The sequence below is a fragment of the Phoxinus phoxinus genome, assembly GCF_949152265.1.
Source record: "Phoxinus phoxinus genome assembly, chromosome: 10".
In the NCBI taxonomy this organism is placed as follows: domain Eukaryota; kingdom Metazoa; phylum Chordata; class Actinopteri; order Cypriniformes; family Leuciscidae; genus Phoxinus; species Phoxinus phoxinus.
The window spans coordinates 5654371-5677936 of NC_136885.1; the positions used below are offsets into that span (position 1 = coordinate 5654371).

General features: G+C 36.9%; 1 protein-coding gene across 1 annotated transcript; it reads left to right on the forward strand.

Moving 5' to 3' along the window:
• Nucleotides 1–1020: 1020 nt before the first annotated feature.
• Nucleotides 1021–23417, forward strand: cyp4t8 (cytochrome P450, family 4, subfamily T, polypeptide 8). Its single transcript, XM_079624878.1, has 12 exons — nt 1021–1275; nt 4248–4392; nt 4492–4536; nt 6741–6868; nt 7778–7902; nt 7995–8149; nt 10153–10259; nt 10402–10592; nt 13597–13730; nt 15417–15481; nt 16681–16763; nt 23052–23417. Exons 1-12 carry the CDS (start codon nt 1090–1092, stop codon nt 23227–23229), a joined length of 1542 nt encoding a protein of 513 aa, XP_079481004.1. The 5' UTR covers nt 1021–1089; the 3' UTR covers nt 23230–23417.
• The last annotated feature ends 149 nt before the right edge of the window (nt 23418–23566 follow it).

The window sequence follows — 23566 nt, forward strand, 5'->3', positions numbered from 1 at the left end:
AGCATATTACTCTGTGCCCCGCTGTTAAACTTGTTATCTTTATCTTCTGTCTACTGTGAATGAACTAACTAAACAACCTGCCAATTGATTCTGATAACACTTTGCCTTTTTAATCAGTAGGCTAGTATTAACAAACGTTATAACATTGTAAAATGTGTCACACCCAGATAAAATGTAATTAAATTTGATTATATAAGAAGGTCTGATCTGAGAAGCGTTATATAATAATAAAGTTAATAATCGCTTAACCCTCTGGTGCTGCTTGAGTGGCTGTCAAAAATAAATACATGTAGGCCACTATATTTTAGTTGAATTTATATTTAATATTTTGCATTTTTAGGTAAATTAATTGTAACTAAATTAAAGCCATGGACTAGTTATGATCCATTTATTATTATTCATCACTTTTTGAGTTTGAACTTAAACTGTAATAAATCGTGAATGCTTGGAGCACAGACAATTACGTTTGGTCTCTTTTAAAAACAACACTTGGCAGATTGCTTTAAAGTGAAAAAAAAAAAAAGTTGTAGAAGTTTAATTTTATTATTGTGAAAAATGCACAAAAATACTATTTGAAATAAATAGTTTCTTAAACATTTTTATTCTAAAACTGTGACAAAATCAAAGCCATAATTCTAAACAAGCTGCGTTTCTTGAGGATGATATCTCAAAACAGGAGCTTTTAGTGAGCAGTAAATATTCCACTAGATAAAATTCGCTTCCCAATCTTTTCCAATGCGCACATTTTTTGACCGCGAACAGTAGAGTGTGTGTGTGTTTTATTTTTATTTTTTATTTTTTTGGGCCATACCTTTTCAGATCACGAAGCATTTAGCTGTTACAACAATAAAACACTTTGTTGTTTGGGTGTTTTGTTGTTGTTGTTGTTGTTACCTGTATTTTTTTCACAGTGTATCTACAACAACTAGCTATCAGAAAAACTGATGAAATTGTTTATTTGTTGTATAAAAGGTTGTTTGTTATGTCCAGCAGCAGAAAGTCCGTCCCTCTCTCTCCTCATCACTTCCTCTTTCCCACATCAAGATCAGACCGCGGTCCACCGAGCGAGATTGACTGGCAGCTCGTGTCATGCAGCTCCACTGGATTTTCCCGTTGAATTTGGAAGTTCTCTCATTGAATCATGCCTTTGCACTCGCATTGCTTGTGTGTGTGGTGATAGTGTTTAGATTACTGTTAATAAGGAAAAATGGGATGCGAACTATGGAGCCTTTTCCAGGACCACCTGCTCACTGGCTCTTCGGACACGTTAAGGAGGTAAGTTAAGTCTACTATTAATGAATAACTAAATCGCATCAACTACCCAGCTAACAAACAAGTTTTTTCTATAAAAACAAACAAACTTGGTAACACTTTAGAATACTGTTCCGTAATTACTAATGAATAGCCTAACTACACAGGATATAACTACACGCAATATATTAACACTCGTAGTTACTAAGTTAGTTCAAGAAACTCCGATTAACGAATTTAGTAGCCTATAGTGCTTAGTCGAATGTGGTTTATTATTAGCTAATCTCATATCTCCCAGAGGACTACTATAAGAACTATACAGGTTCATAATTGAATAAAGCATCATGTATCATTAATTATAATGTGAGATAGTAACCTACTAGTAATGACTCAAGTTAGTATTACCAAATCCTTCAGATTTGAACAGTATTCTAAAGATATTGTAAGCTTTCGAGGTTTTTGTAATGTTTTGGTAAGTAATTTCTTCTGATGGATTTGGCAACACTTGAGCCAGTGGGTTACAAATGATCTTCACTTTAGAAGAATACTGTTTAAAATAATTAGTAGGCTAATTATTTGAGTAAAACATCCTAGTAAAAGGATGTAGTAACACTTGAGTCATTACTATCCAAAACCTCAAAAGCTTACAATGACTTCAGTCAATATTAGGGAGTTTTCATGCTTTTCACTTTAGAATACTGATACAAATAATTAGTATTTCCTTTCTGGAGGATCTGTACTTGAGTCTTTAGTGGGTTACCATGATCTTTAATTTAGAATTAATTATAGCCTATATTATGCTTTATTCACATCAATTATGAACCTGTATATAGTAGTATTTATTAGTAGTCCTCTGGCAGGTATGAAAAAATAGTAGATGATTAGCTAATAGTATACTAGTAGCCTACCACATTCAATGAGCACTATGTAAGGGATAATGTAGAGCGAGGCGGACGTTATAGTGAATACAACCCCGACGGGTCTTGAATCAGCCTGAAGGGGTTGTATTCGCTATAACAACCGCCTCGCTCTACAATTTCCCGCTTGGCTCCATGGGTACCTACCAAATAAATTAATAATTGATTTAAAAGGGAGTTATTGATTTAAAGGTGGGGTATGTAATTCTCTTTTTTGGCCATTTTTTCAAAATCACTTAAAATCCTATTCCTAACCCACTTACAGCCACTGAGTTAGAAGCACTGAAATAAAAATTAAGCAATTTAATAATCTGTGGAGCAGGCAGGACTCAAAAAACACCAGCCAATCATTTCCAAGACCACCTAGAATCATTGGACAGTAAGTGTGTCAATCAATCGGTCGTACCATTGATTGGCCCATGTTCTTTGAATGGGTGGAGTCAAAGGAAAGAAGGTAGGACCATTTTAGTTGTGTATTTTCAAAATCTACCGGCCGTTTTGCAAATCACATACCCCACCTTTAAAAACGATTGTATTGCTTCCGCTAAAGAACACCGTGTCCATGGCAACGCTCTGTTTTTCATAACTACGGCAAAGTTGTGTTATCCTTAGCAGCGGTCTGTTATGTAACTGTGCGTTCACACCGCACGCGGCGAGAGCGTCAAAGTGGCCGGAACCCATTCATTTTCAATGAGAGCCGGCGGCGAGCTCCGGCGAGAGCGGCGCGGCGCGTCTTGGACGGCGAGAGCGGCGAGAAGAGTTGAAATCAAGTCAACTTTATGGTAATAAGCTATGACGCGGTTCGGCGGCAACCAGCGGCAACCAATCGGAATGTAGAAGTGCTCCGCCTGAGAGGATACCAGAGAACACAATCCTGTAAACTTTGGTTCCGACCACATTAGTTCCTAAGCAAAATGGAGGAAAAGTTCATTATTTCTGTTGCGGGTTTCCCGTTATTGTACGACGTGTCCCTGTTTACATACAGGGATATTAATAAAAAGAACGACGAATGGAAAAAGGTGTCTGAAATTGATGGTGTTTTGTTACTTTCACATTTAAAAGATTTTAATAGGTTAACTTTTACCCTACGTGTGGCCAGTATGCACAAAATAGGATACTGATTTATGTTCAGTTCTTATTTGCTTTGCGGCTCCTTTAAATAAAGTTTAAAAAAAATCACGCATTCTAAAATCTACGTCAGAGCGCCAGAGAGTCCCGAATCTCACGGCGTCGGTGGCAGGGCGGCGAGAGCGAATTTTGCCGCTCTCGCCGGCGGCGGTGTGAACGTACAGTTAGGGTTAATGCCCGACGAGGTGTCCATTGTCAGGACGACGGCGAGGAGTGAATGCGCGTCGGACGGTTGCCTCCGTCGAAGTCCATTAATACCTGACAATGGACACCTCGAAGGGCATTAACCCACTTATACCGTGTTCACTTGCCAAATAACACATTTTTAAAACATTAGTTTATATTTTAATTAGTTTTACAATTGAAATCTAACGGTTTTAGATCTCCTTTACTAGGTGTCCTACTTCACTTTTTAATGGATAGCCTGCAGCCAATCAGAATCGAGTATTCACCCAGACCATGGTATAACAAGAAATAACAGACCGCATTCTACAATGACAGAACAGTATTCTAAAGCAGTACTGAAAACTTTATTTCTGATTGTCTTCTGAGCGTTCAACAAAACATTCAGTTTATTAATGGTTTTAAAATACTTTTTTTTCTTGGTTATAGAAACTTTAAGGGAACTATATATCATTGTATTTCAATATCCATTAAATATGTTATGTAAATTATATAAATGTTAGGTTGATCCAAGTTTTCACATGTTTTTTGTTGCCAATTCATGAATACTACAAAATGTCTGAATGAAAATTCCTCTGTATTTATTTAACCCCGAGGACAGTAACCTCATGCCTGAGCCGTTGTCTATTCACTGCAACTAAACAATTACATTGTTACATTGTAAGGCAAAAAACAGAAGAGCCTTGCATTGCACTCACATTCTTCAGCAGGAATTGGAAGAATTCACGTGAACTTAATAACTTTAGAGGGTATAAACTTTTTTTATAGTTTCACCAGGATGGACATGATTTGGAAAAGATTATCAGGTGGAGTAAACAGTATCCATTTGCTTTTCCACTGTGGTTTGGCCCGTCACTGTCCATTTTGAATATCCACCACCCATCATATGCGAAGACCATTCTCACCACAACAGGTGCTGATCTTTGATTGGTTGTTTGAATGATACATTTCAGATTTAATTCATAACCAAAACCAGCATTTTTAAAATGACTTTATTTTGCTTTTTTGACAGAACCCAAAGATGACTATGCATATAAGTTTTTCATCCCTTGGTTAGGTAAGATTACACAAAATATCACACACACATATATACAAAAGACCATTGTTCAATAGTTTATTATCGGGTGTTTCTTCAATTATGGGCACTTTTGGATTTTACTAGTTTACTTTATTTACTAACAATGTCCAACAGTCTGAGACACCATGTTAGAATTCTGTTTTTGTCAGTTTTTCTGTCGTAAACAAATGTAATGTTCACCATCTCAAGTCACCATTCATTCTGTGGCAGACATGACATTTTATTATATAAGTGAAAATAGCAGTATTTTCTTTGCACTAAGTGTAAATAGTTGTGAGATGCTATTTATACTTAGTGCATATTGTCAGATAGGCCTACTATTTGCTCATTAGTGTATTGTAGTTTATACTACAGGGTCGTTGAATGCTTGAATCTGATTGGTTGACAAACGTTCGGAGGTGTGCAATTATTTTCAGGGAACCGCACGGCTAAAGTAGTTCCGGCAGGTCTTGACCGCATTACAGCTCCATATCACTTCACATAGTTAAATGTAATAACGGAAAATAGGATACAATTCATAACAAGAAAAGCTGCAGCCCCATGCGCTTGATCTGCCATTTTCAATGTCTAACTTCACAATCAATGGAAACATGCAGTTTAATTTTAATAAATAAAGTATAGTCCTATATATCAATAGAAAATTAAACTGAATATTTAAATAAATTGATAGTCCTGCTGCACGGGCTTTCGTAATTATTGCAGATAATATAACAAATAAATTATTATTGATAGGCCTATACTTGTTAAAAGGGCTTTGTTTTTCATTTATTAGGCTAGTCTACTGTCACTAATAGAAAAAAAGAATGAACGAATTAATTAAAACTAATTGAATAAAAAAATATATATTGACGCACATGCTTCCCTCTCTCTCTCTCTCTCTCTCTCTCTCTCTCTCTCTCTCTCTCTCTCTCTCTCTCTCTCTCTCTCTCTCTCTCTCTCTCATAACTGCATTAATAACTGGATAAAGTCAGAGAATGTTTCTAGTCGAAGCATGGGTTTAGATGCGCAAGGAATTAGTCCTACATACAAGAGTGTTTTAATGACAAAAACTTTACAAACGTCTTGAAATACATCATCTGAACAATATTTTGAGGTGTGGTAACTGTAGTATAAGCGGAATAATTTACTTCAGGCCGTTGAATTACTAGAAAATTAATGCACACCCGAGGTGTAACGGCCACTCCGCTTTGCGTCTGTATTTTTTTTAGTCTATGGTCATGACCGCATTACCACCTCGGGTGTGCATTATTTTTCTAATAATTCAACGGCCTGTCGTCAATTATTCCTTACATATTATAAAACAGTATGCAGTAATAACAACATATTCCGTGTATATGATTATATTTATTAAAATCATAAACAGATGCTTATTGGGACATTACTGCCCCTAAAGCTACCCCTACCCCTATACCCGTTAAACACTTTAATCTCATTATTAAATACCCATTTGGCTCTTTATGTCCACTTTTTGAATTTTTTTTCTTAGTTTTTATTTCAAATAAACACTATCTGAGCTGATATGCGATGGGAAAAGCCAAGGGAGAAGAAAGAGTTCGGAAAAAGGCAGATTCAAACTCGGGTCGATCGGGTCAAAAGCCAACGCCACTCGATCCTGCTATCAAACGGGATTTCTTTTGTCATTTCGTCTGGCTTAATCAGTCAATGGTGGATGGAGTTACAGTTGTGTAAAGCCTCTGCCAACAAGGCTGACTATTTGCATTTGATGTAAATAGACACTCTGTTTTAGTTTTCAAATAAAATGGCAATCTCATTTAAAATGTATTTTTGTATTTTAACCATTATGTAATTTACACAGTTAAATAATATGTTCGTGCTTATTGTTAAATGTGACTAAATTCAATAAAATAAAATAAAATTCATATCAAAGAACTTGACTGACAATGTTGTCCCCTTGGCAAACATATAAACAAACTTTATTAGGAAAAATGTAACTTGGCAAGTTAGGCATCTGTAGGACAGTTGTTAAAAAACGGATTATATTTCACATTTTGTCTCTGGGTTTGGAACAAAGGTAAAACAATGAAATCTTAGACATAAACAGCATTTGAAAAGTAGTGTAAAAACAGCTTTAATAAGAATCTACCCATGGGACATACAAGTGTGTGTAAAGTGTGTAAAGAAACACCCTGTTATCATCACTGAACTCTTCACTGTCTCCTCAGGCGATGGCTTGCTTGTGTCTGCTGGACAGAAATGGTTTCGGCACAGACGACTCCTTACTCCTGGTTTCCATTATGATGTTTTGAAGCCTTATGTGAAACTTATTTCTGATTCAACCGAAGTCATGCTTGTACGTGTAAAGGCACTTGTTGAGTGTGTATTTTTCTATGTTAAAACACTTTGGGCCAGATTTACTAACAGCTCAAGCACAAACCCTCTTTTGCTGTTGAAAACTACTTTTAGGATTTACTAAAGGCACACAGTGTTATTTAGCGGCTGCACTTATTACACGTGCACTTGTAGGAGTTTCCCTTTCAGATGCAAGATTTATAGGAGATAAAATATATATTTTTTTAAAATAAATTGATATTTAAATGAATCACGCAAGGTGATTTACTAAGGTTTTTTCCGCAGGAAATGTTCTCATAACTTTGGCTAACGTTCTGGCAAGGTTCTCTTAAACTTCTTCGAGTAATGTTACTTGAATGTGTATTTAAAGTTCACAAGTTGATCATTTTACTTCATAAGCTCATGGTTTCTGCCCTAAATTAATACATTGTTGGATAACTGCGTGATTTGATAGTCACCTCTGGTAACAGATCACTCTAAATATTAATGTGGGCAAATACATTTTCTGTAAAGCTTCTTTGAAATTAATATTGTGAAAAGCACAATAAAAAAAGTGAATTGAATTAATAACGTTCTCACAACATTAGTACAAAAACATTATTTATACATTGATCATGGAACATCTTGTCCTTCAACGTTTTAGTTGGATGTTCATCTAACGTATTTTTAAAATGTTACTACTTGTTCAGAAAACATTCAAAAGTAGCATTGCCATAATGTTGGACAATTTAAACATTCAGAGAACATTCAGAGATAATGTTTTCATAACTTGATGGTTCTTGGAACATATTTTTGTTAGCTTGGTTGAGAAACCTGTTTGAAAACAGTCATTGGTTTTGTAATTCCTTATTGTTTGGTGATACTAGTGACATAGTATGATACACTTTAAATGCATTTTTCTGTTTTTTAGGATAAGTGGGAAGGTTATGCCAAATCAGAAGAGTCATTTGAACTGTTTAAGCATGTAAGTCTCATGACCCTGGACAGCATCATGAAATGTGCGTTCAGCTGTAACAGCAACTGTCAGACAGACAGGTGAGTAAATACTCTTTTACCTCGTCCGTGTGTACATATCCATTTCCTTTTAGTAAAATCTCCCTGATCTTTTGTTATGTAATTGATTGCAGTGGAACCAACCCGTACACCCAGGCCGTGTTTGACCTCTGCCACCTGGTGAACCTCAGGTTCAGAGTTTTTCCATACCACAGCAAGGCCATATTTCATCTCAGTCCACATGGATACAAATTCAGGAAGGCAGCTGACATAGCACACAACCATACAGGTGATGTTTCTTTTTCAAGCCACAGTCATGTCCATCATGAGCAGGCCCACAGGAGATGTAATGTCATATTTACATTTTAATCTGAAAACATTTTAATCGTGTTCCTCTGAATTTTATGAGGCTCTGGAAATTTTATGATATGGCTTTGTATTACTGCCTAAAAAGAAAAGAAAAGAAAAAAACATTATGCATTTTCTCACTGACGCAAATGGACTATACATTTAGACTCAACATTTAGTGCTATACCCTTTTTTCAAGACTCTTGCTTGTTGATTTGAGCAGTCTTGCCAGTCTGACTAATGAAAGACTGGGAAACCAGTTCGTACAACCAGTTTGAAACAAATCCATTTCTCAGAATTGTGCAAATTTTGTGAAAGATTATATCTGAGCCTGCTCACGGGCTACTATTTTATCCATACCTCCTATATATCTTAGTTAAACCAAAACGTACAGGCTCCGATATACTCATAGCGAAGTTCTTTTTTGTTCTTCGCTTTGGGGCAAAAATAAGTTCGAACTTCACCCGTTTGATCTTTGATTTAATTTACTAATATACTAATACTTTTATGCTGCAAGGATGCATTAAATTGATCAAAAGTGACAGAACATTTATAATGTTACAAAAGATTCCATTTCAAATAAATGCTGTTCTTTCGAACTTTCTGTTGTCGAAGAATTCTGAAAAAAGTACCACAGTTTCCACATTTATATGAAGCTGTTTTTAACATAATAATCAGAAATGTTTCTTAAAGGCAGGGTAGGCAGGATTTGTCTAAATAGCTTTTCCCCAAATTTGTTTAAACTGTCTTTATATACCAATACATAACTAAAATGTAAGCACTCTGAAAAAGAGAGTATAAAAATCGAGTGTCTGTAGTCCTCTCAGGGCTGCAATAAACACAGCTACTTATTTCCATTCGGGACGAATTAAATGATTGGCTGGGCAACTGTCACTCTCCCTCGCTACCATGGCTACCACCCCTGCCGCTACAGGAGCTGCCCACATGAGCGCGCCCGTTTGACTCGAGGAGGGGAAGAGGCACGGAAGATAAATCACAATTATGGCAGAAAGAGCAGTCAAAATTCCCAGTACCTGCATATACAGTCAGCGAAGGCAAACAAGGCAAAAACAAGGCAAGGACCTGTCCTTGAGCCAGCGATGCGGTACTTGTCTCTGGAGTGTAGTCCTCATCAGAGTCAACAGTGCTTTCATCGTGGAAACTCTTACATGTATATGTACATGTATGTACACCGTATATGTTATGAATCTTACACGAAATTCACCTTCATCACAGTGTAACTGATGGTAATGGGAAAACGTGTATCAATGCAACCTGTTTTTAGCTTTGCCTTATGTTACTAGCTCGTTACCGAATCAAACTCAATATATTTTAAACTTTACCAGTATCGATATGCTAGCTTGATAGTGAGTACTAACAGCCATGTTAGTTATTAGGTATTTTATTACATGTGATTCTGACATGATCACTACATGCACTGCGCTCCTCTCCGCTCGGCGCTGGTAAACGCGTCCTCCTCTAGCTGAGCGGTCGCCATCGCGCGTTCATGTGTTTTGGGGGCGTGGCTTTGGAAGGAGCCCAGAAGGGAGGGGCTGGGAGTGAATGGAATAAGTAGCTGTGTTTATTGCAGCCCTGAGAGGACTACAGACACTCGATTTGTATACTCTTTACTTACATTTTAATTATGTATCGGTATATAAAGACAGTTTAAACAAACTTAGGAAAAAGTTTTTTAGAAAAATCCTGCCTACCCTGCCTTTAAGCAGCGAATCATCCTATTTTAAAGATTTCTGAAGGATTATGTGACACTAAAAGCTGGAGTAATGATGCTGAAAAAACATTTATTTTAAATTGTAAAAATATTTTTTACAATATTACTGTATTTTTGATCAAATAAATGCAGCCTTAAACTTTTGAAAGGAAGTGTAGGACTTTAACAAGCAAAACTCTTAATGTCTTTTCAATTTCTTAATATTTTTTCAGCGGAAGTTATCAGAAAGAGGAAGGAAGTCTTGAAGATTGAGAAGGAACAGGGCCTTGTTAAAAACAAACGATATTTGGACTTTTTGGATATTCTTCTGTCTGCCCGAGTATGATATTCCCAAGCACTTACACAACTCTTATATTCTGACTTAATGAAAATCCTTCATAGCTGATATGTTGTTACCTATTGCATAGTACCGTTGTGTTATTATTAATGTCACAGATTGTGATTTTGTGTGTCGGTCTCAGGACGAGTATCAGCAGGGTTTGTCAGATGAGGATATCAGGGCTGAAGTGGACACGTTCATGTTTGAAGGCCATGACACTACAGCCAGTGGGATATCTTGGCTCTTCTACAATCTGGCATGTAACCCTGAGCACCAGGAGAAATGCAGGGAGGAGATCTTACAAGCTCTGGATGGAAAAGACACGCTGGAGTGGTACTGTCATACTGTCTCATGTCACGTTGTGTTGGACAGTTGAGTCAAGTGTAGGAAGAGTAGGATCCTGGTTTGTGGTATGATTGGAAATGTAGGTCTGTCACAGTAACAAAAAGGGCTGCTCCGTTTTGGCAAAAATCTGGACTTTTGCAAGAAAACTGATTTGTTGTCTAAAACATCGAGTAACATCTGTGAATGTTATCTCATAAACGTTAGTTAATAGGCAACCAGTAGCGGGAACGCTCACAAGCAACCTAACTGCCAGCCGAGCAGCTACACAAATTTCACAATTAACCGTTCGTAAAGACCCGCCCCCCTTAGTTACTGTCGCTATGTCCGACAAACTACGCCGCTCTCACACCACACCAAGTTCTCACGCAGTGAAAAACACATCGCGGAGCAGAGAGGACACTGACAACACGCTGACAGACAGGACAGACCAGGTTACTTTTCGGTTACTTTTGATATTAAACAAAGTCTCATCTTTCAAATTTGGTCATTTTTAAAAAGAAATTAAAAATAATTAAAATAAATTTTAAACAATAAATACCGTTTTGTGGCTCTTTAATGTGTCGTGACAGATCGCTGTTGGGCATCAGTTAAAGCTGCTCGTAAACCGATCTCTTCCTTCTAGTTCATTTATAGCATCAAATAAACATGAACATCAGAAGGAATGTTGTTTTAACTGTGGAAAGGCGTCAATACACTCCGCTTTTCAAGTTAAAATCCTCCCATGTTAATCTACTGACTCTCCTGACTGCTTTGTCGGACAAAATGGCGGATGGCGAAGTATGATTGGTCAGATGAACTGTCAATCAAGCTCCCTGCGAAGGGTCAATTCCCATTCCCAATACCAATTTCTATATCACAGCAGAAACTAATACTAGACCAACTAATGTAGGTAAAAAAGTCCTCCGTTATTGAAGACAAATAAAACAACAATAAAAAACAAAGAAGAAAATGAAACGCAATATGACAAACACAATGAAATAAACAATGCTTTAAGTTTTTCATGTAAGTCTATCTAATGCTCAGCTAGCCTGCAACAGAAATTACATGAAGTAATGAAATGTAAAAATAAAACACTGCATAGTCTTCACTGAATGCCCGTTTTATCTCGATTGTTATGTTTTCATAATTACTGGAAGTTAAAATAAAAAATGCACTCAATTAAACAGTCATGGGGCCCTATTTTAATGATCTAAGCGCTTGGTCTGAATCAGTGGCGGGCCGTGCATTTCACACCTAGGCCTTCAGTGATGTCCAACCTGAATTAATAACGAAAAACAGAGTAATTCCTGTTTTTATTTTGCACCGGCAGTTATATGGTTAATGCGGTGAGTTCGGGAAAGGCCGGGTAGAGAGAAACAAGCGAGTGAGTTCAAAAGTTTTGTGTTTGTGTACAGTGGTTCTTGCGTTCCGATTATAAATTCAGAAACGGATCCTCCCTTGTTTTATCCTTCAATGATTACAATAGTATTAATGTTTGAAAAAATAAGTTGCTTCGATCATAAATTTACAAGAAAAATTAGGAAGAAAATATTATGCACGGACAAAAACGGGGGCAAAAAATGCATTATACTCTCCAAAACTACTGACTATTTTTTTTACACAAAATCCATCCTAATTTCTTTCCTCAAAAAGACTTAAAATTACTTGGTTGTACAGGTTGTCTGTGCGTTTCAGTCCCAACAACCTATCGCCATAGAGGCTAATGTGCTGAAAGTCGAGTCTGTCCCGTCGTGTTTCTGGCATAAGTTTTAAATCGCTTTAGTGCTGAGAGTGTCTGCTCGACAGAAGCAGTAAACCGGGAAAACACCGCAAAACATGACGATGTGTAACGTTACAGCCGACACAAGCTCTCACACAGATTTTTGAACGATATCATTGAGATCAGCGGGACTTTTGCCTTCCAAATCAGTCCTGGCATAACTTTACATTGCAGTCAGTTCTGTTTTTACCCGGACAGATCGATAGAGATCCGTGACTCTGCGTAAGCTGGATAAGGGATTTTTTCCGGTAGGTTTGAACCTGCTGGTGGTCGAGGAAGGAAAGAAACATTAATTTGTGGGTTGAAAAACTATTAAATCTACAGGAATATATTCTAGTTTACACAGTTCGCTACTGATGTGGTTAGCTATCTCTGACTACCAGTAATAATAGTACACACTCTGACCATCCAATCAAAGGGCGTGAACATGCTTACGTTATTGTATGCAGTCAACTCGAAATCTGATTGGCTGCTTAAATCTGACTGATTATCTGATTGGTTAAAGCAACAGTTTCATTGCCATTCATTTTATGCTACAGGCGCCCGCACTATCGATTCTGAAGGCCTCGAGGCAGATATATTTGACCTGGCAACACATGATGGCTGAAATATGATTGGATAAAAGCGCTAAAATAAATATACACTACTGGAAGCAGCGCAACCAAGAGAAAAGCTCTGAAATTAAGAGACTGGACTATTGGGAATAATTTAATTCTCATTCATAAAAAAAAGATATATTAAAGTGCAAGGCAGTGATTCTGGTAATATTTAGGCCAGCAGAGAAGGCCTTGCTGGCCCTGACGGCCCACCACTGATCTGAATCCACTTTTGCTAGTTTAACGACGAGAAAAATGGTCGGTGCGCCCGGCGAATGGTCTAAAGGTTTGGCTCGAGGTCATGGTGCAAAGGACCCTAGGTTGAAATTACTCCGAACGATCCCTTTAAACAACATGGCGCAGGACGTGAAAATGATAACCGTGTCGGGCTGAAACTAGCAAAACACAGCGCTACATTGAGCTGGTGTATGATAGGGCCCCTAGTAACAAATATGTCAAGGAATTTTTCTAGTATTTTTGTCTTTTTAATCTAAAAAATTACATTTACAAATACGATATTAGCAGCTTTGGCTCAGCTATGCTATTTTCATAGCAAACCAACCCAATGCATTTCCTCATTATGACTTACTTTCATTGGAAATGCCTTATATGCCATCTGTCTCTCCTTCTGTTTCAGGGAAGACCTCAATAAAATTCCTTATACCACAATGTGTATTAAAGAATCTCTGCGGCTTTGCCCTCCTGTGCCGGGAATATCTCGAAAGTTGACTAAACCCATGACTTTCTTTGATGGACGGACTGTACCTGAAGGTAATTCTGTGATCACCCAGTGACTGTCAAACTCCAAATACCATAAAAGTATCTTCATAGTAGTCCATATGACTTGTGTGCCAGATTCCAAGTTTTTTAAAGCCATAACAGCTCTCCTAGTGTGTTCATAATACAAATCTCATTCACCTCCACAGATCTAAACCTGGTACGTTCACAATGCACACGAAAGGCAATGTCTTTAGCACCTTTCATTCTTTCTGGCAGTGTGCAAGTACTGTTATTTTTTTAATGAATAATGGCCAATGTTTCAGTCTGTTCCTCACACAATGGCTATCAGAAGACTAAAGAAGGCAAGTGCACAAGTCATATACTACTTTTATAGTACTTTTTTATGGCATTTTATGGTACTTTTTTGTAATTTTAAAGCGTGCCAATCACTTGGGTACCACCCAGTTTTATTGCAAGACGATATTTGGTTTTACTTTATATTAGGTGTCTTTAACTATGTACTTGTGTCCATAAAAAGAGTTTGGTACAGGACTTTTACTTTTTACTAATACTTTTGCTGCTATTTAGGTGGTATAGGTATATTTAAGGGTGAGATAAGGTGTCAGGGAAGGGGCAAATGTGTAATTATAGATGTAATTACAGATGTAGTGATGTTATAACATGCAGGTATTTTTAAAAGGTTACACATTATTTTAAAGCTACACTGTGTAGGAATTACTCCCATCTAGCGGTGAAATTGTATATGACTATCAACTGAGTATTACTTTCTAGCCCCTCCCATTTCGAGGGTGTTTTAACTCCTACGGTGGCCGTATTAGTCCAAATCTGCCGGCAGTCGCGAGTAATCTCCCCCTCGCATTCGTCATGGTGCCACTGAGTGTGAAAACGCGAAGCTTGAATTTCCAGGGATGTCCCTCTTTGGCTAATGTATTTTCAAGATGGAGGCGCAACATGGCTTCCGCCATTCGAGCAGCTCACCCGTATGTATTATAAATGGCAGATTCTACGCTTACGAGAATACATGATTAGTTGGTAGAAGTAATTATACATTAATGAGCACATATAATTTTGAAAGAACAAAGTGGTTTTTGCTAAGAATCAACTTAAAAAATTACACAGTGTAGCTTTAAGGTGTCATTGTTACAGTGTAATTATATATTTAAGTACTGAGTAATATTAAGCAACTACATGTACTTACTTACTATAGGGTTAGGGTAGGATTAGGATTTGGTTGAGGGTTAGTGTCATGTAATTATGCATAATTTACGTTTATTACTATGGTAAGTACATGTAACATATACGAGGACATTGTAAAATAAAGTGCCACCGACCAGAGCAACATAAAAATTAGTTGAGGACAGAATTTACATTTTTGGTTAAACAATTTCATTAATGGTCCAAAAAGAGGCCAAATAGTCAGACACAAAACCGCAGCACTGTATGTGAAGAAAGAACAGCCAACATGGACATGGCTTGTTTTGGCCACCAGTAGGTATGAAGTTTGAAAAATTGCCTACTGCTTTAAACCTCGTTCACTTGTAAACAGACACAATGACCTCTAACTCAGAGAACATCTGTTCAAACATTAATCTAGCTGCTTGTTGTTCAGTTACTTGATATATGCAGCATGACACTGAACATTATCAGCTCATCACAAAACTGGCTAAATACATACAGTAAATGCATGCCTTAAAACACTGTTTTACTCTTCCATAGGTTGTACCATTGGAGTTAGCATTTATGGGATCCACATGAATGCCACAGTGTGGGAGAATCCATATGTATGAGTGCTTTCTTTACATCTGAAATATGCAATGCATCGCTCACTACAAAACATAACATATTGAGTGAAAAATTAAAGGGGGTCCAAATGCTTGAGGCGAATTGTGAAGTGCTCTATTTGCATTTTCATTTTAAAATATTTTTTTCAATGCAAATTATTTTACCAGCATAATCTGATTTGTTGAAAAAGATTTGAATTGAGAATGTCTCTGTGTAGTGTGCCTGTCGTTTGCTTTAAAGTCCCCCTGGGCGGTTCAGTGAAAAGAGGAGGCGTGTTCCGGCGCAAACGTTCCCTGGTGCTATTTCGCAGTTTCAGAAAACAATTCCTCCATTGACCAGGAAAAACCCAGTCTAAAGTCAGTGGCGCGTTATTCAGATGCTATTTTAAGGGCGCATGCTTGTCCATAATGTAGTGTGTGCACAACGCGCATACATTTTGCTTCTCTCATCTACACAGACACAGCAGTTCCCATTTTTGCAAACCATACATAATTATAAGGAAAAATATTACCCGAAGTCAGCCCACAAAGTTACTTGCGTTTCGCGTTTGATACTTGCGTTTCAGAACGTTAAAATAGGGCCCTGTAGATTGAACACGCAATACGCATGTGCATGACGTCATCGTCTTCAGAGATTTGTGTTTTTGTTGTTTACACGGAGACCGTTTTCAAAAACTTGCACTTTAAGTTTTCGGGCACCCAAAACGCCGTTGTCGTGTAAACGAACGGTCTAAACACATAAAAACGTTTAAGTTTTTAGTTGTAAACAGCCCCTAAGGCATGAAGACATTTTTTCAAGGAAAAAACATTTAAATATGTCATTTTGGTGATCAAAGATGAGTTTTAAGGGAGACAATTATTGACTTTAATGAAAGCAGCACTGGAGCTACGTGAACAAAACCTGATCATGTTCTCCAGCATGATATAAGATGCATCTTGTGTGCAAAGAGTCACATGATCAATGACAGGCTTTTTAGATTTACATCACAGATTTTGGTCTCATACTGTCGGACCCCACTTTAATATAATCAAAATACCCACAATCAGAACACAACCATATTTGAACCTTAATCATTTTATTTCATGAAAAGAAAATATAAAAATAAGAGAACAAAACAAGTACATTTCATGTGTTTTTAAAGTCTGTATATATACTTTAGAATTCTGTACGTGTATTTAAAATGTAATGTCGTCCACAGGTTTTTGATCCATTGAGATTTCTGCCGGAGAACTCTGCTAAGAGGTCACCTCATGCTTTTGTGCCCTTCTCTGCTGGACCCAGGTTTGTAAGCCAGCGAGTGTTGAAGAGACATGAGCTGTTTTAGCAAGTGGGTCATTCACTCGCACAGAATAGAGCTGGAGTTCGGTTCACTGACCCCACTTCAACCCGCATGAGAACAAATAGCAATGAGATTCTTAAAACTGAACATTTGAAAAAGAAAAAAAGAAAGTTCTTCTAGGAGCTCTTTCCTGTTTAATGACAGCTCATAGTAACAAACAAAAACATAAAATTACCATACAAGTATTTGCTATGCCACAATGCTATATTTCAAGATTTCTGAACTCATATAGTAGAGCTGCACAATTCTGGATAAATGTATTTATTTGCAAGATTCTCAGTAGAAAACTAAACAAAATAACATGGAATTTACTAGAGGATCAGACAAAATGTGAAATGCTGTAGTCTATTTAAAAAAATATTTCATTAATTTGAAATATTATTTTTTCAATTGGTTTGACTGAATGCTTCAATGGTTTGCGCATAAAGACTTCACTTGTTTCATTACTGGATGAATCGGCACTTTTGAACAAATCACGAATGAATAATTCAATGACAAATTCATTGTTTTAACAGCCATTTGTCGCCACCTACTGGTGTAATGATGTAACCGATACAATCTTTATTTGAAGCATCAAGTTCGCTACCGACCATAGACATCAGTGTATATATCCAAACTTTAATCTTTCTGTGATCATATGCTTTCTGTGATCATATGCATTATTGTAACATAAATATTAATAATGTGTGGTTGAAAATACTGCTGGTGAAGCGGTTTCATACCGATACATGGCAACTTCTCAGACTGATCATAGACACAGCCGGATCATTGTCATTTAGAAATAAAATCACGTGGGTGTTTGAATCGAGATCACGATCTTTTAACAAGTAATCGTGCAGCTCTATCATAGTAGACGAACAAACTGAAATTTAAGTCATTATTCACTGAAAATATTGCCTATGCTGCAGCCTTTAAATGTCATTCTCCATTCTGCATATTTAAACAATTGCAAAAAGCAATAGCGTTTTGCAATCAGTGTTGTGCTGTGAAAAAGCAACCTGTCTTAGCACGCTGTTTTACAACCTGAGCGCAGGTGCCTTTGGAAGTTGGCAAGATTATCAGTGAATAAATGTTTTTGCTATGTTCCCTACTGAAAACATATCATATCGGAATTGGAAAGTAGCGCACAGCTCATGTGGACTACATGTGTGAGTTATTGTCCTAACAGCTTGACACACATCACTATGAACTGCTGTTGTTTGGAAAATAATTACATAAAGAAAAAGAACTGACCTTTCCTTCAACTGACCTCAGTTCAACCCTGATGTGAGCAGAGAGCAAACAACAATAAAGCAACTGATAATGCAGGTCGTTTGACATTGCTTTTGTGTCTGAAAAGGTTTACCAAGTTGGCTTAGCTAGGCTACTTGTGAAAAATAATTGTACTGAATGTGCACTTGTACTTCAAATTTTAAAAGTATACTTTAAAAAAGTACTTGTAGATAATATAATATTAATTAAATAAAAGGCCACTTAAATGTAGTTAAAGAGAGCAAACTTTCATGATGTTAAATACATGAGACGTTTTACAAATGACATGAAGTATGTCATTAAGAAATGTTATGTAATCAATTCTTGTCAGTACATTTATTTCAAATACAAAAGTAGTAATTATGAAATGACAAATAGGACCGTTAGTATTAAAGTGGGTCAAAAAGCAGTATAAGGTTCAGCTCAGTTATAATACATTTTCATTTAATTGCAAGTAACATGCAATTAAGGGCCAGATTTAGTAAACAGGGCAAATTACAGAGACCGCAATCCCATAAAAGTGCAGATGGGAGAGGATCTACTGACAGCGCACACATGAACACAGCTCATTTCTATTATGACCAACACAATCTAGTAAGAGAAGCACAGATGAGCGCAGGGTTGCGAACAAGCAGAGCCAATGATAATCAGGTGTGGGTAATCTGCAATAAATGATGGAGCAAATTCCTGTACATGACTTCCTCAAACCTTAGTAAATCCCGTTGCATGATTCATTTAAATGTATTGAAAATGCTCTTCCTTCTAATCACTCTGTTTGTTCTCCTCCTAGCAGCAACTGCCACAGCATGTCAAGTGCAAATGTGGGTTAAAACTGCAGTAAATGGCACACATGCCAGTAAATTACTGCGAACCTCAGTAAATCACTTTGCAGGATTTATTTAAATACTCTCCACCCATAAATTTTGCGTTTCAAAAGGGAAACTCCTAAAAATGCATATGCCGTAAGGTCCAGGTTACTCCCTTAAAAGTAACTACCGGTAATTGCGTTTGCGATACTTGTTATGGAAAGTAATGCGTATGCTACTTTTGAGTTACTTTTTATCACCTGGGCTGCGCTTGCTTGTTTATTTTTTAATAACACACAAAAAAAAGTTATATTTTTGGCAAATATAAAGGCCCTTTCACACCAAATTTGAAACTAATAAAGCCTCAGGCTGAAGGACATGTACATTCACATCGGTACAGTAGAGGGCGCTACTAACACTAAACCGTTAACTGCCATGCCCATTTCTGAGTGTAGACCAGGGGCCTCATTTATAAAACTGTGCGTAGGACCCTTACTAAAAGTGTACGTGCGCCCAAAAGCCAGAAATTGCGTGCGCAAAAAAATATTCAGACTTATAAAACCGTGCGTACGCCAGAACCTGCGCAGGATTCACTTTATAAATCCCACTCAGCGGAAGATTGTGTGCACATGCGTCTCCTCCCCGAAATAACCATATATGGAGCTTACAACGCCTCATTTTACTATGCATATCCTCATCTGCATATCATTTGCATGTGATTATTCATCCACGTGATAACATGTTTAACGGTACAAGACATTAGGTAAATATGAAATACGGATGTGCCGTCACATTACATTAATAAAAATAATTTAGTAGCCTATCCTTGCCTTGTTTTTGAATAATTAAATCAAATAGTGTAAAATACATTTCAGAGAAAGTTTTTCTCAATCTTTTCCACTGACCAAATAGTATTTTTAATTGATTTATATTTTTAATGGAAACATAGATAGACCTTTGTTGTGCATTATATTTGCACAATCTGCTATTATCATGATAAGCAATTATCTCTGTAGTTAAAACATTAAAACACAACATGCCAAAGGAAAAGTGTTCAAAAGTATTGCATTCACAACAAATATTTATAGGCTATTTATATATATAGGCTAAATATATATTAACTTTTCAGTAAATTTCATGTAGGCTAGTTTAAGTGTTTAACTCCATTAATGAGAATGGCAAATTTAATCTAAATGTTTATATCGGAAGTAAAACATATTTTAAATCATTATTTTATTTAAACTATAATTGTGAACATGCACTGTAGCCTATTATGATTAGGACTCATAATGAAGATTTACAGTTTTACTTCATCTGCCGGTTAGATATGCATCAGTTTCACTAAACGGCCCAACGCGCTCGGTGGCGCGGACATTTAAGATGTGGATATTTGCTTCAAGTGATAGGCTTGGTGAGTGAAATTATATTTGAATTATCTTTCTGTATATGTATAATTTAATTTCGATTTTCTGTCTAAAAAAGTCACCAAAAAGACATTTAACTCCAGCTCACCATCGGTGTCGCCAAACTACTCCGTCTCCAAAACGTTCGTACGCATGGGTCAGAGTTTGCGTGCAGGTGCGCACATTTTCCCGTCAAGTTTGTTTTTATAAATCACAACTTATGCGTCGGAAGTGGCGTACGCCTCTTTCAGGGCCGGTTTTGTGCGTACGCACCGGTTATAAATGAGGCCCCTGGAAACTGAATTCAAATGAATGTAATTCTGGAACGCTTTGGAATATAAACCTCATTCTGGTCTTGTTTTAAAGAAGACACTTTGAAGTCTGTTGCACAGGTTATAGCTGTTTAAGTTTATTGTAATAAAGTGCTGCAATTAAAAACATTTTTTGTAAAATAATATTTTTTTTTAAATTGGTTCACCCTAAAATTAGCTTTTTGTGAGTTGCTATACCAATAAAGGCCACTAGGTGACATTCTTGCTCCATTGATGATTCCTAAAGGACACTTGTTTACTACTGACCTCACACCACAACACAGATTGATATCCTTTTTTTTTTATTCAAAACATTATGTACAGGATGTAAATTATTTTAAAACAGTATTCATACTGTTTTAAAATAATTTACATCCTGTCCATAATTCACCTTTGGCTAAGCCCCGCCCACCTTAGTTACTGTTGCTACCTCCGACAACTTCATCTGGGCTCTGGTTTGGTATCAACATGGCTTATGCTGTGACGGCTCTTCCTGATGAAATTGTATCAAACTTTTATAAAGCAGCAAATAAAGTGTCCGATAGAAGTAGGCAAAAGTGTCTGCAGTGTGCGTTTGAAGGCTTTATTCAAGACAAACGGTGAAACGCAAGCAACAACAAGGCATCCAAATAGAGGCAAAAGCATAACGGTCACAGTCAAAAAATGAACACAGCATATCCTAATCGAGACGGAGGCTGTGACTAACAATATCAGGAGAAACACTGTCATGCAAAGCTGGGTAGGTCTCTATTCCCTTCTATAATCGTTATTATTTACAAAGCAAACGGACTACGCGAGTATAACGTTAAAGTTGTATTTATTAGCAGCGTGTGCTAGCGTATCAACAATTAAGTTAGGGCAGATAACCGAAATCATAACCTAAACCAGCATAAAACTGTCTAACTAGTATAACTTCACAGTAAGGTTAAAAGCTAAATGTATCTTAGAGCACAAAAGTGAGCTTGTTGATCCTTGAGGGGTTTCGCTGACGGTCAGGACGTCCACACAGTTTAATCCAAAGACGACACTTGTCAGTATTTGACTTCGGTTTTGGGAAGGGGAAAAAACGGACACCCCCTCCAACCTCTCGGGGAAACGCGTATCTGTGTTACAAATGCCCCAGGCACAACGTTTAACCATATTTTTTATAAAACGACGACGTAATAGCCTGCCGAGACCAAAAATATGAGACGCCGGTGTTAAAGTCAATGGAGCGCCGTGAAAAAGTGTCGGAGCCTCTGTGTGGGAGCTCGTTCTTGGCTGCGCTGTGATTGGTCAATCTACATTCTGGGCGTGGCTTAGCCAAAGGCGAATTGTGCATTAACATACAAACTGAAGTTTACATGATTGTGCGTTTATTGGCTTTTCATAATAAAGGCCGAAAAAGAGAAAGAAACACAAATGTTAAAATGTAATCATCTTTGCTTATTATTATGCTTGAATTGGATCATCAAAGGTCAACATCAAAGACATTGATTAATAAAGTGACAATAAATACATTTAGTATATTTATATTATTATAGGTTTGCATAATATTTGGAGTTTACATTTCACTGTGTAAATGCTCAGAACTACAATAAGCATCATGTTCACACTGGTCACATGACTCCTCTGCACTTACTCACGATTTCTCAGGACAGGAACTCTGTCAGTCAATAAATGGGAAAACAAAGCAACCAACACAGGTTGCTTTGTTTTCCCATTATTGAAAATGAACTCATTGAAAAATGAATCTAAATTTAAAAGTAATGTGTTACTTTACTAGTTACTTGAAAAAAGTAATCTGATTACATAACTCACATTGCTTATAATGCGTTACTGGTAACGTAAGCCACAAAAATAACTGTCCACGTCATCGCCAACTCTTCACTGCTTGTCTTTATTGTGTTTGTTAACTCCAAAAGAGGGTTTGCGCTGGCATAAGCTGTCACTAAATCTGGCCCAACGTGTCTGAAAAACATTACAGTTCAAAATATTTATTATTTCCCTAATAAGGTCTCATCTTAAAAGTTTGCTCAAGTATATACTTATATATATGTATATATATATATAATATATATATATATATATATACAATGATATCAATACACTGGCATTCTTGGCACTGACACAAAATGTTTGTTCAATGGTGGAATTTTATTTCTTCAGTAAGTTTGTTAGATACCCAATTTTTAGATAACTAATCTCAGTTTTCTCTGGAATGACTGTCCCTGCTGTATCATATTACTGTGTGTGAATTACAATGATTTCTAAACTCCTATGACTGTGATTGAAAAAACGACTGTAAAACCGTCCAGTAGATTGTGCTACTATATCCAAAATAGTGTTGTCTGATTTGTAAACAAATTGTTGTGAATTTATGCAATTGCTTCAGATAGAAAAAGATATGGCGTTTATTAAAAGACAGAAATGGTATAAATAAACAGCTAATAAAGCTTCTGATGTATATCTGATTACAGAAACTGCATTGGACAGAACTTTGCCATGAATGAGATGAAAGTGGCAGTGGCGCTGACACTGAAGAAATATCGCCTCATGAAAGACCCCAAACACACCCCGAAGATGATCCCTATGGTAGTGCTCCGATCACTCAATGGAATTCACATCAAGATCAAATTAGTGGAAAATGATTCATGAAAAGATGTGTACATTGAGGCTGTTTGACGTGCTGGAGGCCTATTTGCTCTGAGAAGAATGACTTAATTGAAATATTTACTGCACACTGCGCACAGCCTTATTCAGCACATTTGGTGCCTGGAAACCAGATGGTTATTGAATAAAATGATTTCCACACGCTAAAGTGGTAAAACTGCTTAGCGAATTCACTCCATCGACAAGTTTCTTTAGTTTTTTTTGCACAACAAACGTTTTTCCTCTGTACAGAAGAAAACATTATCAAAATCTGTATTAGCTATGCATGCCAGAAGTAATTGGTAATGTCACTTTGTAAAGACACTCGCACATAGGCCTACGC

Excerpts from the sequence above, each read along its gene's own strand:
- cyp4t8 (XM_079624878.1), top strand. The coding sequence starts at position 1,090 with ATGCAGCTCCACTGGATTTTCCCGTTGAATTTGGAAGTTCTCTCATTG. Across the intron at positions 10,593-13,596 it reads GGAAAAGACACGCTGGAGTG|GGAAGACCTCAATAAAATTC; the intron begins GTACTGTCATAC and ends CTTCTGTTTCAG. Across the intron at positions 13,731-15,416 it reads TGGACGGACTGTACCTGAAG|GTTGTACCATTGGAGTTAGC; the intron begins GTAATTCTGTGA and ends ACTCTTCCATAG.